The following is a 14,752-nucleotide window of genomic DNA, read 5'->3' on the forward strand; positions in this document are numbered from 1 at the left end:
AATGAATGGAGAAGGGATGCCAATGGCATGAAACATATCTTGGAGAATGAATGGAGAAGGGATGCCAATGGCATGAAACATATCTTGGAGAATGAATGGAGAAGGGATGCCAATGGCATGAAACATATCTTGGAGAATGAATGGAGAAGGGATGCCAATGGCATGAAACATATCTTGGAGAATGAATGGAGAAGGGATGTCAATGGCATGAAACATATCTTGGAGAATGAATGGAGAAGGGATGCCAATGGCATGAAACATATCTTGGAGAATGAATGGAGAAGGGAGGTCAATGGCATGAAACATATCTTGGAGAATGAATGGAGAAGGGATGCCAATGGCATGAAACATATTCCCGCGACGGGAGGACAATCACTCGCGGCATTTGGGCAAGCAGAGCAGAGAGCGAGAGAGTTGTCGTTCACTGAGTGATTCATGTCGTTAATCCGCGGTGAACGAATCGTTCGCTCAGTCCCTCCCCCGCCCACATGACGAGTAGCTGGCTGCGTCGTTCGCCGACGTCGAGGGTTCAGCGAGTCACAGAATGCGGAAGTTCCACTCATACCGGCACGGTTGCGGCGAAGCTCAACTGAACTGAGAAAAGAACGAATCAGTTCATGAAGTGATTCGGTTCAGTACGTTCACTCAAAAGATTCGTTCGTTTGAACGAATCGTTCGTGAACGACACAACACTAGAAGGCGACCGACAAGAGCAATTCGAAGGAGAAAGACGTGAGCAGGACGCTAATAAGTCAGTCTTACTATTTGTTATCCAGTTTGAAATATTTTCGTCGTATAAAATACATATTTGATTCTTGATTTAAGGATAAAGTGGTCTCGATGCGCTAGAAGCACTGTGCCGCTTCTCCTGCTATCTTTGCTTGTTAGTTAGCTTAGCTCGCTAGTTAGCTTAGCTTGTTAGCTGCTAACAGAAGACACAGAAGTTATCAACACATCGCTAAGTAGAGATCAAGTGTGAGAGTAAAGTGTTGTGATTGTGTGAAAATGTCTACATTACAAATGTTGAGAGCGTTGGTGGATCAGCGACTAACTGCTGCTGTTGAAGAAATATTTGTAGTGTTAGAAAGAACGATAGCAGAATACCAGGCGGAACTTTCTAGAACAAAAGAGGATTACAATCAACTACTGGACGCTGTTTTCAAGAAACATCAAGTTGTGTCACACAGAACAGGTTTGTTGACTTCTTACTCTCACATCTTTACTAACTTTATATTTGATTAATAACAGGAAAAATACATTTGGAATATATAATATAATCACGATGAGCAGTGGAACTGTGTCTTCTTCCATCACACCTTCAACCATCCTCCATTGCAGCAAATACATTACATTTCCTACAGGTATTATTATCACTGAAGGACTGTAGAACATGGCTAAACATGTTACACACAAAGGACGGACAAGCTAATAGTTAAGCTAGCCGCTAAAGTAGCTTGAAACAAGAATAAATACGTGCTTAGTCATTTTTCCCGTACAACATGAATTGGCTGTTTTTCAAACTTCCACCATTTCCGCTTTTTTCAAGTGACTCAAATCATTCCATCTTCTACATGTTTCACTAAACCTTGACATTCAAACTATCATTTTTCCAAGTTAAAATTTTTTCGAAGAATGCCCAAAATTACCTTTTTTTCAAACCCTTTTTTCACCCTTTTTTGTGTCGACCACATTTTTCAACCCACTTCAACCGTTCCACCAGCAAATCATTCCTCTTAATGATGACAAAACACAAAGTTGTTTTTTTCTCTGGAAAAATTCTTGGTTTTCCCAAAAATCCGGGAATTCCATAATACTATTTCTCAACAAAAAATGTTACTACTTCAACATTTCTCGACTGATTTGAAAAATTCCAACACCAACCATTCACTCCTTCAGAACATTCACAAATTTTAGCATTTTCTACAAACCCCGTTTCCATATGAGTTGTTAAATTGTGTTAGATGTGAATATAAACAGAATACAATGACTTGCAAATCCTTTTCAACCCATATTCAATTGAATGCACTTCAAAGACAAGATATTTGATGTTCAAACTCATAAACTTTTTTTTTTTTTAAATAATAATTCACTTAGAATTTCATGGGTGCAACAGGTGCTAAAGTAGTTGGGAAAGGGCATGTTCACCACTGTGTTACAAACCCCAATTCCATACATCCATCCATTTTCTACCGCTTATTCCCTTTTTGGGGTCGCGGGGGGCGCTAGCGCCTATCTCAGCTACAATCGGGCGGAAAGCAGGTTATACCCTGGACAAGTCGCCACCTCATCGCAGGGCCGACACAGACAGACAGACAACATTCACACTCACATTCACACACTAGGGACCATTTAGTGTTGCCAATCAACCTATCCCCAGGTGCATGTCTTTGGAAGTGGGAGGAAGCCGGAGTACCCGGAGGGAACCCATGCATTCACGGGGAGAACATGCATACTCCACACAGAAAGATCTCGAGCCTGGGATTGAACCCAGGACTGCAGGACCTTTGTACTGTGAGGCAGACGCACTAACCCCTCTTCCACCGTGACGCCATTGGGAAATTGTGTTGGATGTAAATATAAACAGAATACAATGACTTGCAAATCCTTTTCAACCCATATTCAGTTGAATGCACTACAAAGACAAGATGTATGATGTTCAAAATCATAAACTTTATATTTATAGATCCAGATACAAATGTTTTCTCCCACATCGGTAATAAATAGTTTTTATTATCCAGATGAACAATATAATGAAATAGAATAATATAGTAAAAAGAGAATACAATGATTTGCTAATTATTTTCAACTTATATTCAATTGAATAGACTGCAAAGACAAGATATTTCATGTTCAAACTGAGAAACTTGTTTTTTTTTTTTGCAAATAATAATTAACTTAGAATTTCATGGCTGCAACACATGCCAAAGTAATTGGGAAAGGGCATGTTCACCACTGTGTTTCATCACATTTTCTTTTAACAACACTCAATAAACGTTTGGGAACTGAGGAAACTAATTGTTGAAACTTTGAAAGTGGAATTCTTTCCCATTCATGTTTTATGTAGAGCTTCAGTCATTCAACAGTCCGGGGTCTCCGCTGTCCTATTTTACGCTTCATAATGTGTCACACATTTTCCATGGAAGACAGGTCTGGACTGCAGGCGGGCCAGGAAAGTACCCGCACTCTTTTACTACGAAGCCACGCTGTTGTAACACGTGGCTTGGCATTGTCTTGCTGAAATAAGCAGGGGCGTCCATGATAACGTTGCTTGGGTGACAACATATGTTGTTCCAAAACCTGTATGGACCATTCAGCATTAATGGTACCTTCACAGATGTGTAAGTTACCCATGCCTTGGGCACTAATACACCCCCATACCATCACACATGTGTAAGTTACCCATGCCTTGGGCACTAATACACCCCCATACCATCACACATGTGTAAGTTACCCATGCCTTGGGCACTAATACACCCCCATACCATCACACATGTGTAAGTTACCCATGTCTTGTTCACTAATACACCCCCATACCATCACACATGTGTAAGTTACCCATGTCTTGTTCACTAATACACCCCCATACCATCACACATGTGTAAGTTACCCATGCCTTGGGCACTAATACACCCCCATACCATCACACATGTGTAAGTTACCCATGCCTTGGGCACTAATACACCCCCATACCATCACACATGTGTAAGTTACCCATGTCTTGTTCACTAATACACCCCCATACCATCACACATGTGTAAGTTACCCATGTCTTGTTCACTAATACACCCCCATACCATCACACATGTGTAAGTTACCCATGCCTTGGGCACTAATACACCCCCATACCATCACACATGTGTAAGTTACCCATGCCTTGGGCACTAATACACCCCCATACCATCACACATGTGTAAGTTACCCATGCCTTGGGCACTAATACACCCCCATACCATCACAGATGTGTAAGTTACCCATGCCTTGGGCACTAATACACCCCCATACCATCACACATGTGTAAGTTACCCATGTCTTGTTCACTAATACACCCCCATACCATCACACATGTGTAAGTTACCCATGCCTTGGGCACTAATACACCCCCATACCATCACACATGTGTAAGTTACCCATGCCTTGGGCACTAATACACCCCCATACCATCACACATGTGTAAGTTACCCATGCCTTGGGCACTAATACACCCCCATACCATCACAGATGTGTAAGTTACCCATGTCTTGTTCACTAATACACCCCCATACCATCACACATGTGTAAGTTACCCATGTCTTGTTCACTAATACACCCCCATACCATCACACATGTGTAAGTTACCCATGCCTTGGGCACTAATACACCCCCATACCATCACACATGTGTAAGTTACCCATGCCTTGGGCACTAATACACCCCCATACCATCACACATGTGTAAGTTACCCATGCCTTGGGCACTAATACACCCCCATACCATCACACATGTGTAAGTTACCCATGCCTTGGGCACTAATACACCCCCATACCATCACACATGCTGGCTTTTGAACTTTGCGCATGTAACAATCCGGATGGTTCTTTTCCTCTTTGTTCTGGAGGACACCACGTCCTCTGTTTCCAAATATAATTCGAAATGTGGATTCGTCAGACCACAGAACACTTTTCCACTCTGCATCAGTCCATCTTGGACGAGTCCTGGCTCAGCCAAGCCAGCGGCGTTTCAGGATATTGATAAATTAGTTTGGCTTTGCATAGTAGTTTTAACTTGCACTTACAGATGTAGCGACCAACTGTAGTTACTTACAGTGGTTGTATGAAGTGTTCCTGAGCCCCTGTGGTGATACCCGTTACTCACTGATGTTGGTTTTTGATGCAGTACCGCCTGAGGGATCAAAAGTCTGTAATATCATCGCTTACGTGCAGTGATTTCTCCAGATTCTCTGAACCTTTTGATGATTTTATGCACCGTAGATGGTAAAATCCCTAAATTCCTTTCAATAGCTCGTTGAGAAATGTTGTCCTGAAACTGTTCGACATTTTGCTTACAAATTGGTGACCCTCGCCCCATCCTTGTTTGTGAATTACTTAGCATTTCACAAAAGCTGCTTTTATACCCAATCATAGCACCCACTTGTTCCCAATTAGCCTGCACACCTGTGGGATGTTCCAAATAAGTGTTTGATGAGCATTCCTCAACTTTGTAAGTATTTACTGCCACCTTTCCCAACTTCTTGGTCACGTGTTGCTGGCATCAAATTCTAAAGTTAACGATTATTTGCACAAACAAATTTTTTTATCAGTTTGAACATCAAATATGTTGTCTTTGTCGCATATTCAACTGATTATGGGTTGAAAATGAATTCCGTTTATATTTACATCCAACACAATTTCCCAACTCATATGGAAACGGGGTTTGTAAAAGAATTCCGCTTTTCCCAAAATTCCCAAATTTTCCTGAAATTCTCATTGAAAATAATGGTACATTTTTCAAAGTTCCACAACTTCAACATGTTTCATCCGATTCACTCCTTGCCAACCTCAAACTGTTCAGCCTATTCGGTAATCACGGGCTTTCCCTTGACCAATTCCAAAAATTCCCAGAATTACACGTTTTCCGTGACATTTTTCCCCATTCAAAATGAATGAGCCATTTTTCAAAATGCCACCATTTCCACATTTTTACACCGATTCAAACATATTCCACTAATTCTGGAAATTGAAATTACAACATTTTTCAACCCACTTCCACAGTTCCACCGTCAAATCATTCCTTTCCATCGGGACAGAAAACAAATTTGTTTTTTGAATTGAAAAGAATCCTGGTGTTCCCAAAATTCAAGGAATTCCATAAAACCATTTCTCAATTAAGTATGTTACGACTTCAACATTTCTCAACTGATTTGAATAATTCCAACACCAACCATTTCAACTCATTCAGAACATTCACATTTTATAGCATTTCCAAAAAAATTCCCGCTTTCCCCAAAAATTCCATGAAATTCCCATTGAAAGGAATAAAATGAAAGTTCCACAACTCCCACATTTTTCATCTGATTAGAACCGTTCCAACTTCAAAATATTCAGTGTGTTCAGGAATTGTGTGCTCCCTTTCAACACTTATTAAAAGAAATTCCCGGATTTTCTGGAATTCCCCGTTTTTAGGGACATTTTCCCCATTCAAAATTAATTATCCATTTTTCAATTTTCCACAATTCCCACATGTTTCAAACCATTCCACCTTCAACACATTCAATTCATCCTGGAAATTCAAACAACCAGTTTTCCACATTCAACAAATTTCCAGGAATTCTCATATTTTTCTAACCTTATTTCCAACCTTCTTTAGTGCAATGACTCCTTTCACATTGTTCAACCCATTTCAACCGTTCCACTGTCAAAACATTCCTCTGAGTCAGGACAAAAAAAGCATGTTGGTTTAAGAACTTAAAAAAAATCACGGTTTTCCCAAAATTCAAACTCTACAAAATCAAATCGTTCCAACATTCAAACTATTCTTACATTCATACTACATTCTGTCAACCTTTCAGTTCAACTTCAGCATTGGAGCATTCACACACAATTCTTTCAGGAATTGCTTCATCTACTTATTAGTATTATTTTACTTAAAAGTAGCTTACCACATTGAAAGCGTGGACTGTATGAATGGTGCCTTTCCAGTTCTCACACTAATGCAATTTCAGTGTCTAGAAACGCACTAAATTAATATTTTTTTATAATTATTATTACTAATAATAATAATAATGATGGATTAGATTTATATCGCGCTTTTCTATTGTTAGATACTCAAAGCGCTCACAGAGAAGTGGGAATCCATCATTCATTCACACAAGGTGGTGGTAAGCTACATCTGTAGTCACAGCTGCCCTGGGGTAGACTGACAGAAGCGTGGCTGCCAATTTGCGCCTACGGCCCCTCTGACCACCACCAATCATTCATTCATTCATCATTCATTCACTGGTGTGCGTGGCACCAGGGGCAAGGGTGAAGTGTCTTGCCCAAGGACACAACGGCAGTGATTTGGATGTCAATAGGTGGGAAGCGAACCGGCAACCCTCAGGTTTCTGGCATTGCCGCTCTACCCACTACACCATGCCGCCCCGTAATAAGGTAATCAAGTTATATTTTGAAGGAGTAGTCAGTAATGTGATTACTTCTTCCCAGTTTAACTGTGGTGACACTATCTAAATGAAAGCAAAACAGATGTCATTGTTTTTGGCCAACATGTTGATTGTGCTCAAGTGGTTTTTAGAGCAGACATGTCTCTAAAGAGGAATGTGAAAATGACAGTAATTATTGTCCACCAGCAGGGGGAGCTCATCACTAGTACTACTGCGTGGAGGCTGCCATGTGGTACATTATTTCCTGTGTGTGTATGACTTATTCAGAGGGACAACAGCACACTAGTATGGATTGCAGGAATTAATTTGAGGATGTTTTTATATGAATAAGGTGGATTGGATGTTAGCCTGGGAAGGCATTCCCCTGGAGGTCTTCTTCATGTGTCAGCTGGAAGTACCCTGACTGCTGTGAGGGGAAACTGATGAGATTGTGAGATCATATGTTGGTGCAGGACAATGTCTCATGTGACTGAGCAAAGCTGGACTTTTATCAAGAATGTTTGTTTTCACCTGTCTCACAGACCTAAAAGAAGAGCATCTTCCCTATGAGCAGGAGGAGGAACCACAGTCCCCCAACGTACATGAGGAAGACGAGACGCCGCAGACCCGTAATGTTAAACTGGCCCTTCACTTTAAAGAGGAAGAGGAGGACCAAGAGGCGCCGCACATTAGAGAGGAAGAGGAGGAAGAGGGCATCAGTCAGCCTAAATGGTTGGAGGAGTTCCCAGTGACTGGTGTCCCTGTGAAGAGTGAAGATGATGAGGTGAAAGGTGAAAGTGAGGAGAGGGGAGGGGGGGAGCCTCCAAGCAGCAGCTCAACACAACACATGACAACAGAAGCTGATGGAGACCACTGTGGAGGATCACAAGCAGACAAGCTCTTAGCTCCACTATCAGATAGTGAGGACACAACGTCACACTCTCCTGACACTGATGATGAAGACTCTAAAGATGATAAGACATGTCACACTGACAACACTCACTTCACATCTTCTCACTGTCACAAAACCTTTAAATACCATAGTTCTCTGAAATTACACATAAGATCACACACTGGAGAAAAACCTTTTTCTTGTTCACTCTGTGGTAAAGGTTTTACACAAAGTCAACATTTGAAAGTACACATGAGAACACACACTGGTGAAAAACCTTTCGTCTGTTCAATCTGTAGTAAAGGTTTTGTAGAAAGTCGCGATTTGAAAGTACACATGAGAATACACACTGGTGAAAAACCTTTTTCCTGTTCAACCTGTGGTAAAGTTTTTACACAAAGTCAACATTTGAAAGTACACACTAGAACACACACTGGTGAAAAACCTTTCATATGTTCAGTATGTTGTAAAAGTTATATAGAAGGACGACAATTAAAATTACACATGATATGGCACTCTGGTGAAAAACCATACTCCTGTACAAGCTGCAACAAAAGTTTTCGTCACCTAAAATCTTGTACAGTACACATGAGAAGACACCCAGGAGAGAAAGTGTTGAGTTGCAGTGTGTGTGGTGAAAGATTGTCTTCTAAGTACCAGTGTAAGAAACACAAGTGTGCTGGTGAGAACAGCAGCAGCAAATGAAACTGCAGGATTTGAAATAAACTGTCCAGACTTTCATTTTGACTTTCTAACAACATCAGCACATATAACATGTGTGACATTGTTGTTTGTCTAACAATCTTGTTAACATGCTTCTATATTTATACACTCTTTTTTTTTCAGTCCATTACATGCATTAATATGCAACATTGTGTACTTTTATTAAAATTGAAACAAACTAATTTGAAAAGGTGAGAGTAAACAGTAAAATACCTTTTAAATACAATAAACATTTTATGTGTGTATATATATTCATCAGACAATTTTACACTTATTTTATTCTGTTTTAGATAGATTAGATAGTACTTTATTTATTCCTTCAGGAGAGTTCCTTCAGGAAAATAAACATTTTCAGAACAATCCCATTCAAGATCATACAAACATTACAGGGAGACAGAACAGGATCGCTGACGGATCTGCCGGCTTCCAGCGCCCCTTACAAAAAAGGTGAGATACAGGTAAACAAGGGGGGAATGGGAGAAAAAAATAGAAGATTAAAATAAAATAACATGAAAAATTATATCTAAGACTGGGCCCTGGAGAGGGTGTCCAGACTGAGGCCAAGGGAAAAAAAACAAAACTCATAGCCATAGTACACATCCCTCTCACATGTGTGTAAGAGGGAAACATCAAACATCAAAGAACACAAAGGACATGAAAGACATTAAAGCAGCGGATACAACCAGACACTTGTACATACATACATGAATAAAAAGTAAAGGAAACATATACACTGTGGTGGCCTCTGCGGTGTTCCACGCCATCGTCTGTTGGGGTGAAGGGAGCATGGCCAGAGACGGGAGCAGACCCAACAAAGCAACCAAGAGAGCCGCCAACCAACTCTCGGCCAATGTCCAGTCCGCATGGATGAGTGAGGATGTGTGCAAGGAGACTGAGGTGTCCGACACCTGCTCATTCAGCCAAGACACTATAAAGCTTGTCCGTCCCGGCACTCAGAGCTAGCTCCGCAGTCCTGTCTCTTCATCCGCATCTCCTCCTGTCCCTCCAAACTGACTCCGGTGTGGCAGAGACCCAGCAGCTGGTCTCCATGGCCAAAAGGCTCCCGGGAGGCAGATCCAGAAGTCCACAAAAAAAGCACCGCAAAGGTCACGAAAGTGGCACCCCTTGTCACACAGTCCCAAAGGGTCCCGGACCAAAAGGCAAAAAGATATAATAACACGTGAAAAGAAGAGAGAAACACAAAAGGATGACACAAGAGCACAGAGATCCTGCCAACAGCAGCCACTACAGCAGCGCCATCTTGGGAAAAAAAATATTGAAGTGTTGCATATTTTTATTTTTAATTGTTAATGATCCCATAGATTATCACCTTTATATGATATACATATGTACTGGTTCACATCTGAAACATCTTCTGGACCACTTCAGGAAGCATATTATTATTTACTTTATACATCATTTGAACAGTTGTCTTTTATACAATTGTAAAATGTGTGACTTTATGAATCATTTGTTGGGTCTCTATAATCCATTTTATTAATTATCTTTTTTACTCTCTTTTGTAATATGATGATTGTGTTGTGATTGTTTTATATGTATGTCCCCAGACCTTTATGCAATGTGAAAGTGAAAGAAAATGACTAAATTGTCTGTGGAAGGATGGTTTTGTTTTTAGAAAATACATTTTGGATTTTAAAAAAAATCCCATTTTTGTGTTTTAAACATTTGTTACTTTTTCTGTTTTGTTTTTTTAACATCCCAAAAACAATATCAATATCAATCAAATTTCGGAGTGTAAGGCAAAATCCAATAATGAACATTTACTTTGCATACATTCATAAAATAAACTGTTTATTTTGTTTCCCTATCACAGAACGAACAGGTATTGTCTTCAATTGCAAAACAACATCCTAAAAAATATTTTAAGTGGTCTATTCCGTTTTTTTTCTTAAATGAACTCTTTTGCTTTTGGAAGAATGGAAACTTTCAAGTTATGATTTTTTTTTGTTCCACAGAAAATACAGTAAATAAGAAAAAGTAAAGAAGTAAAAACGATGATATGCTGTAATTAGAATCATTTGAAGGAAAGCCTTTCCAAAGGGGCGCACTTCCGTATGTGCGGCGACAGGTGCTTGAGGCGGAACAATTGTTCTACAATCCTATCAGCAATGAAAGGCAGTTTTGTTTCCTTCAGGCCGAGTGTATGCCTTCCATCAATGTTCACTGTGCTCCCCATAAGCTGTGGCTTGCTATTGAGAAGAAGTCAATAGTGCATATTCTACCTGTTTTGCTGGCTGTGTAACTATATAAGATCATAGAAAACACAATCTGAATAAAAAAAATCATTTTAGAGGTTTAACTTGTGTAGTGTTTGAGTTTTAATGCATGTAATCTTCATTCTGTTTGTGTAAAAGTTCAACATTTAGGAAGATTTTCAACATCTTGCCATCTCCAGGTATTGCATACATTACAATGATTTGTGTGTCTCATGAAAAACAATATTTTTTGATGATGATCATGTTCCACGGATTCCACTCCAGTGTTGAGTTTTGGGGACTGAAAAAAGAATAAAATTGTGTCATTTAAAATCATCTGCCGAGTAATATAACTGTTAATTGGTATTGTTTAGTAAACAAATAACTGTCAATTGATATAACCTATTAGTAGATAATCCATGACACTTAGAACATTTGTGATGACAGGATAACAATGATGTAATGTACATTTCATGATTATTTGTACACAACATTATTGTAGAATGTAACAATATGTTTCAACAATGTTTATTTCAACTACAGTCCATGTCTGGTTTTAACATACCTGCTAAAGTAAAGTAAAGTTAAAGTACCAATGACTGTCACACACACACTAGGTGTGGCGAAATTATTCTCTGCATTTGACCCATCACTCTTGATCACCCCCTGGGAGGTGAGGAGAGCAGTGGGCAGCAGCGGTGCCGCGCCCGGGAATCATTTTTGGTGATTTAACCCCCAATTCCAACCCTTAATGCTGAGTGCCAAGCAGGGAGGTAACCGGTCCCATTTTTATAGTCTTTGGTATGACTTGGCCGGGGTTTGAACTCACGACCTACCCATCTCAGGGCGAACACTCTAACCTCTAGGCCACTGAGTAGCCACACTGTTGTAACACGTGCTGAATGTGGCTTGGTATTGTCTTGCTGAAATAAGCAGGGGCGTCCATGAAAAAGACGGCGCTTAAATGGCAGCATATGTTCTGAAACCTGTATGTACCGTTCAATATTAATGGTGCCTTCACAGATGTGTAAGTTACCCATGTCTTGGGCACTAATGCACCCCCATACCTTCAAAGATGCTGGCTTTTCAACTTTGCTTCGATAACAGTCTGGATGGTTCGCTTCCCTTTTGGTCCGGATGACACGATGTCGAATATTTCCGAAAACAATTTGAAATGTGGACTTATCACACCACAGAACACTTTTCCACTCTGCATCAGTCCATCTTAGATGATCTCGGACCCAGAGAAGCCGGTGGCATTTCTGGATGTTGTTGATAAATGGCTTTCGCTTTGCATAGTAGAGCTTTAACTTGCACTTACAGATGTAGCGACAAACTGTGTTTAGTGACAGTGGTTTTCTGAAGTGTTCCTGAGCCCATGTGGTGATATCCTTTAGAGATTGATGTCGGTTTTTGATACAGTGCCGTCTGACGGATCGAAGGTCACGGTCATTCAATGTTGGTTTCCGGCCATGCTGCTTACGTGGAGTGATTTCTCCAGATTCTCTGAACCTTTTGATGATATTATGGAGCGTAGATGTTGAAATCCCTAAATTTCTTGCAATTGCACTTTGAGAAAGGTTGTTCTTAAACTGTTTGACTGTTTGCTCACACAGTTGTGGACAAAGGGGTGTACCTCGCCCATCCTTTCTTGTGAAAGACTGAGCATTTTTTGGGAAGCTGTTTTTATACCCAATCATGGCACCCACCTGTTCCCAATTAGCCTGCACACCTGTGGGATGTTCCAAATAAGTGTTTGATAGACAGAGAGACAGACAGACAGACATATAGACAGACAGACAGACAGACAGGTAGATAGATAGATAGATAGATAGATAGATAGATAGATAGATAGATAGATAGATAGATAGATAGATAGATAGATAGATGGATGGATGGATGGATGGATGGATGGATGGATGGATGGATGGATGGATGGATGGATGGATGGATGGATGGATGGATGGATGGATGGATGGATGGATGGATGGATGGATGGATGGATGGATGGATGGATGGATGGATGGATAGATAGATAGATAGATAGATAGATAGATAGATAGATAGATAGATAGATAGATAGATAGATAGATAGATAGATAGATAGATAGATAGATAGATAGATAGATAGATAGATAGTACTTTATTTATTCCCTCAGGAAAGTTCCTTCAGGAAAATAAAACATTTTCAGCACAATCCCATTCAAGATCAAACATTACAGGGAGACAGAACAGGATCACTGACGGGTCTGCCGACTTCCGGCACCCTTTATAAAAAAAGTGGGGGGGAATGGGAGAAAAAAATTAAGGATTAAAATAAAATAAAATGAAATAAAATAAAATAAATGGGTCTAAAACTGGGCCTCTGGAGAGGGGGTCCAGACTGAGGCCAAAGGGAAAAAAAACAACGCATAGCCATAGCACACATAGTACACATCCCTCTTACATGTGGAGGGAAACATCAAACATCAAAGAACACAAAGGACATGAAAGACATTAAAGCAGCGGAGCTGATGCAACCAGACACTTCTACATGCATACATGAATAAAAAGTAATGTGATGAGCATTCCTCAACTTTATCAGTATCTATTGCCACCTTTCCCAACTTCTTTGTCACGTGTTGCTGGCATCAAATTCTAAAGTTAATGATTATTTGCAAAAAAATAAAGTTTATCAGTTTGAACATCAAATATGTTGTCTTTGTAGCATATTCAACTGAATATGGGTTGAAAAGGATTTTCAAATCATTGTATTCTGTTTATATTTACATCTAACACCATTTCCCAACTCATATGGAAACTGGGTTTGTAAACATGAGCGTTAAATGTTAAAACTAAATCTAAATCTTAAATCTAAACCTAGATCTTAAAACTAAATTATCTAAATGTTAGTGCTAAATTTTCAATCTAAGTCTAAATGTAAATCTAAATTTTAAATGTACATCTCTATCTAAATGAGAGCGCTTCATGTTAAATCTAAACATAAATCTTAAATCTGAATTTAAATCCATCCATCCATCCAAGGCGGGGTACACCCTGGACAAGTCGCTACCTCATCACAGCTGAATCTAAATCTGAGCGCTAAATGTTAAAACTAATCTCTAACCACTAGGCCTACTACATTTTGGTTTCCGTCAGCCATGTTGGGTCGAGATCATCGTCATTCTACATCCTGTACACAAATTCAAAATGACATTTTTCATACTCGGCACATTTTCTAACAGAATCTTGTTAATATGCTCAATAAGGTTCTATTCAAATGTAATACAAGTAATACGTAAGACTTTATTTGCACACTTAAGGATTTAAGTTTCCAGGTGAAAAAGATGCCACCTCACAAAAAAATATTAATTGTTTAACTCTTTATTGTCCATGAATTAATTTAGATCCAGAACACACATTGTTATATATCTTATTACATTATAATGATTATTATAATTGAATTTAAGTTTATGTAAAATATTTTCACACAACAAAGTGTGAATACATGTTGTAAAGTGTGGGGTTGAGTTATAATTGATATAATACAATTAGGTATGGCAAATGCATTTTGTTTACTTGCCAACTATTCAAATTATACTTAATATACATATTTGTATAATGTCATGTAATAAAACTTAAACATTATTGATGTTAATATAAGAGTTTAATTGCTAGCCAGTTCTACTTCTGAGTATTTATTTTATTTTGTTATTGAACAATTAAACACACATAAACAATGTTTGGACACATTAAGGTACTTTCAATACAATATGAGTCAATGTTTTTTCAATATTTTACTCAGCAATATAAAAAACATCACATTAA

General features: G+C 39.2%; 2 protein-coding genes across 2 annotated transcripts in view; both read left to right on the forward strand.

The window, feature by feature from the left end:
* LOC133546839 (oocyte zinc finger protein XlCOF6.1-like) overlaps positions 1-14,752 on the forward strand; it is a 267,073-nt gene that overhangs the window by 239,844 nt on the left and 12,477 nt on the right. The gene's annotated exons all lie outside the window — the stretch shown is intronic.
* Positions 724-8,992, forward strand: LOC133546838 (oocyte zinc finger protein XlCOF8.4-like). The gene is made up of 2 exons (XM_061892675.1): positions 724-1,192; positions 7,657-8,992. Exons 1-2 carry the CDS (start codon positions 1,006-1,008, stop codon positions 8,709-8,711), a joined length of 1,242 nt encoding a protein of 413 aa, XP_061748659.1. The 5' UTR covers positions 724-1,005; the 3' UTR covers positions 8,712-8,992.

The sequence above is a fragment of the Nerophis ophidion genome, unplaced genomic scaffold (genome assembly GCF_033978795.1).
Source record: "Nerophis ophidion isolate RoL-2023_Sa unplaced genomic scaffold, RoL_Noph_v1.0 HiC_scaffold_45, whole genome shotgun sequence".
NCBI classification, from domain to species: Eukaryota; Metazoa; Chordata; class Actinopteri; order Syngnathiformes; family Syngnathidae; genus Nerophis; species Nerophis ophidion.

Bases quoted from the DNA above. Each gene is read 5' to 3' on its own strand.
- LOC133546838 (XM_061892675.1), top strand. From the start codon at position 1,006: ATGTCTACATTACAAATGTTGAGAGCGTTGGTGGATCAGCGACTAACT. The intron at 1,193-7,656 runs GTTTGTTGACTT...CCTGTCTCACAG, and splicing joins AGTTGTGTCACACAGAACAG to ACCTAAAAGAAGAGCATCTT.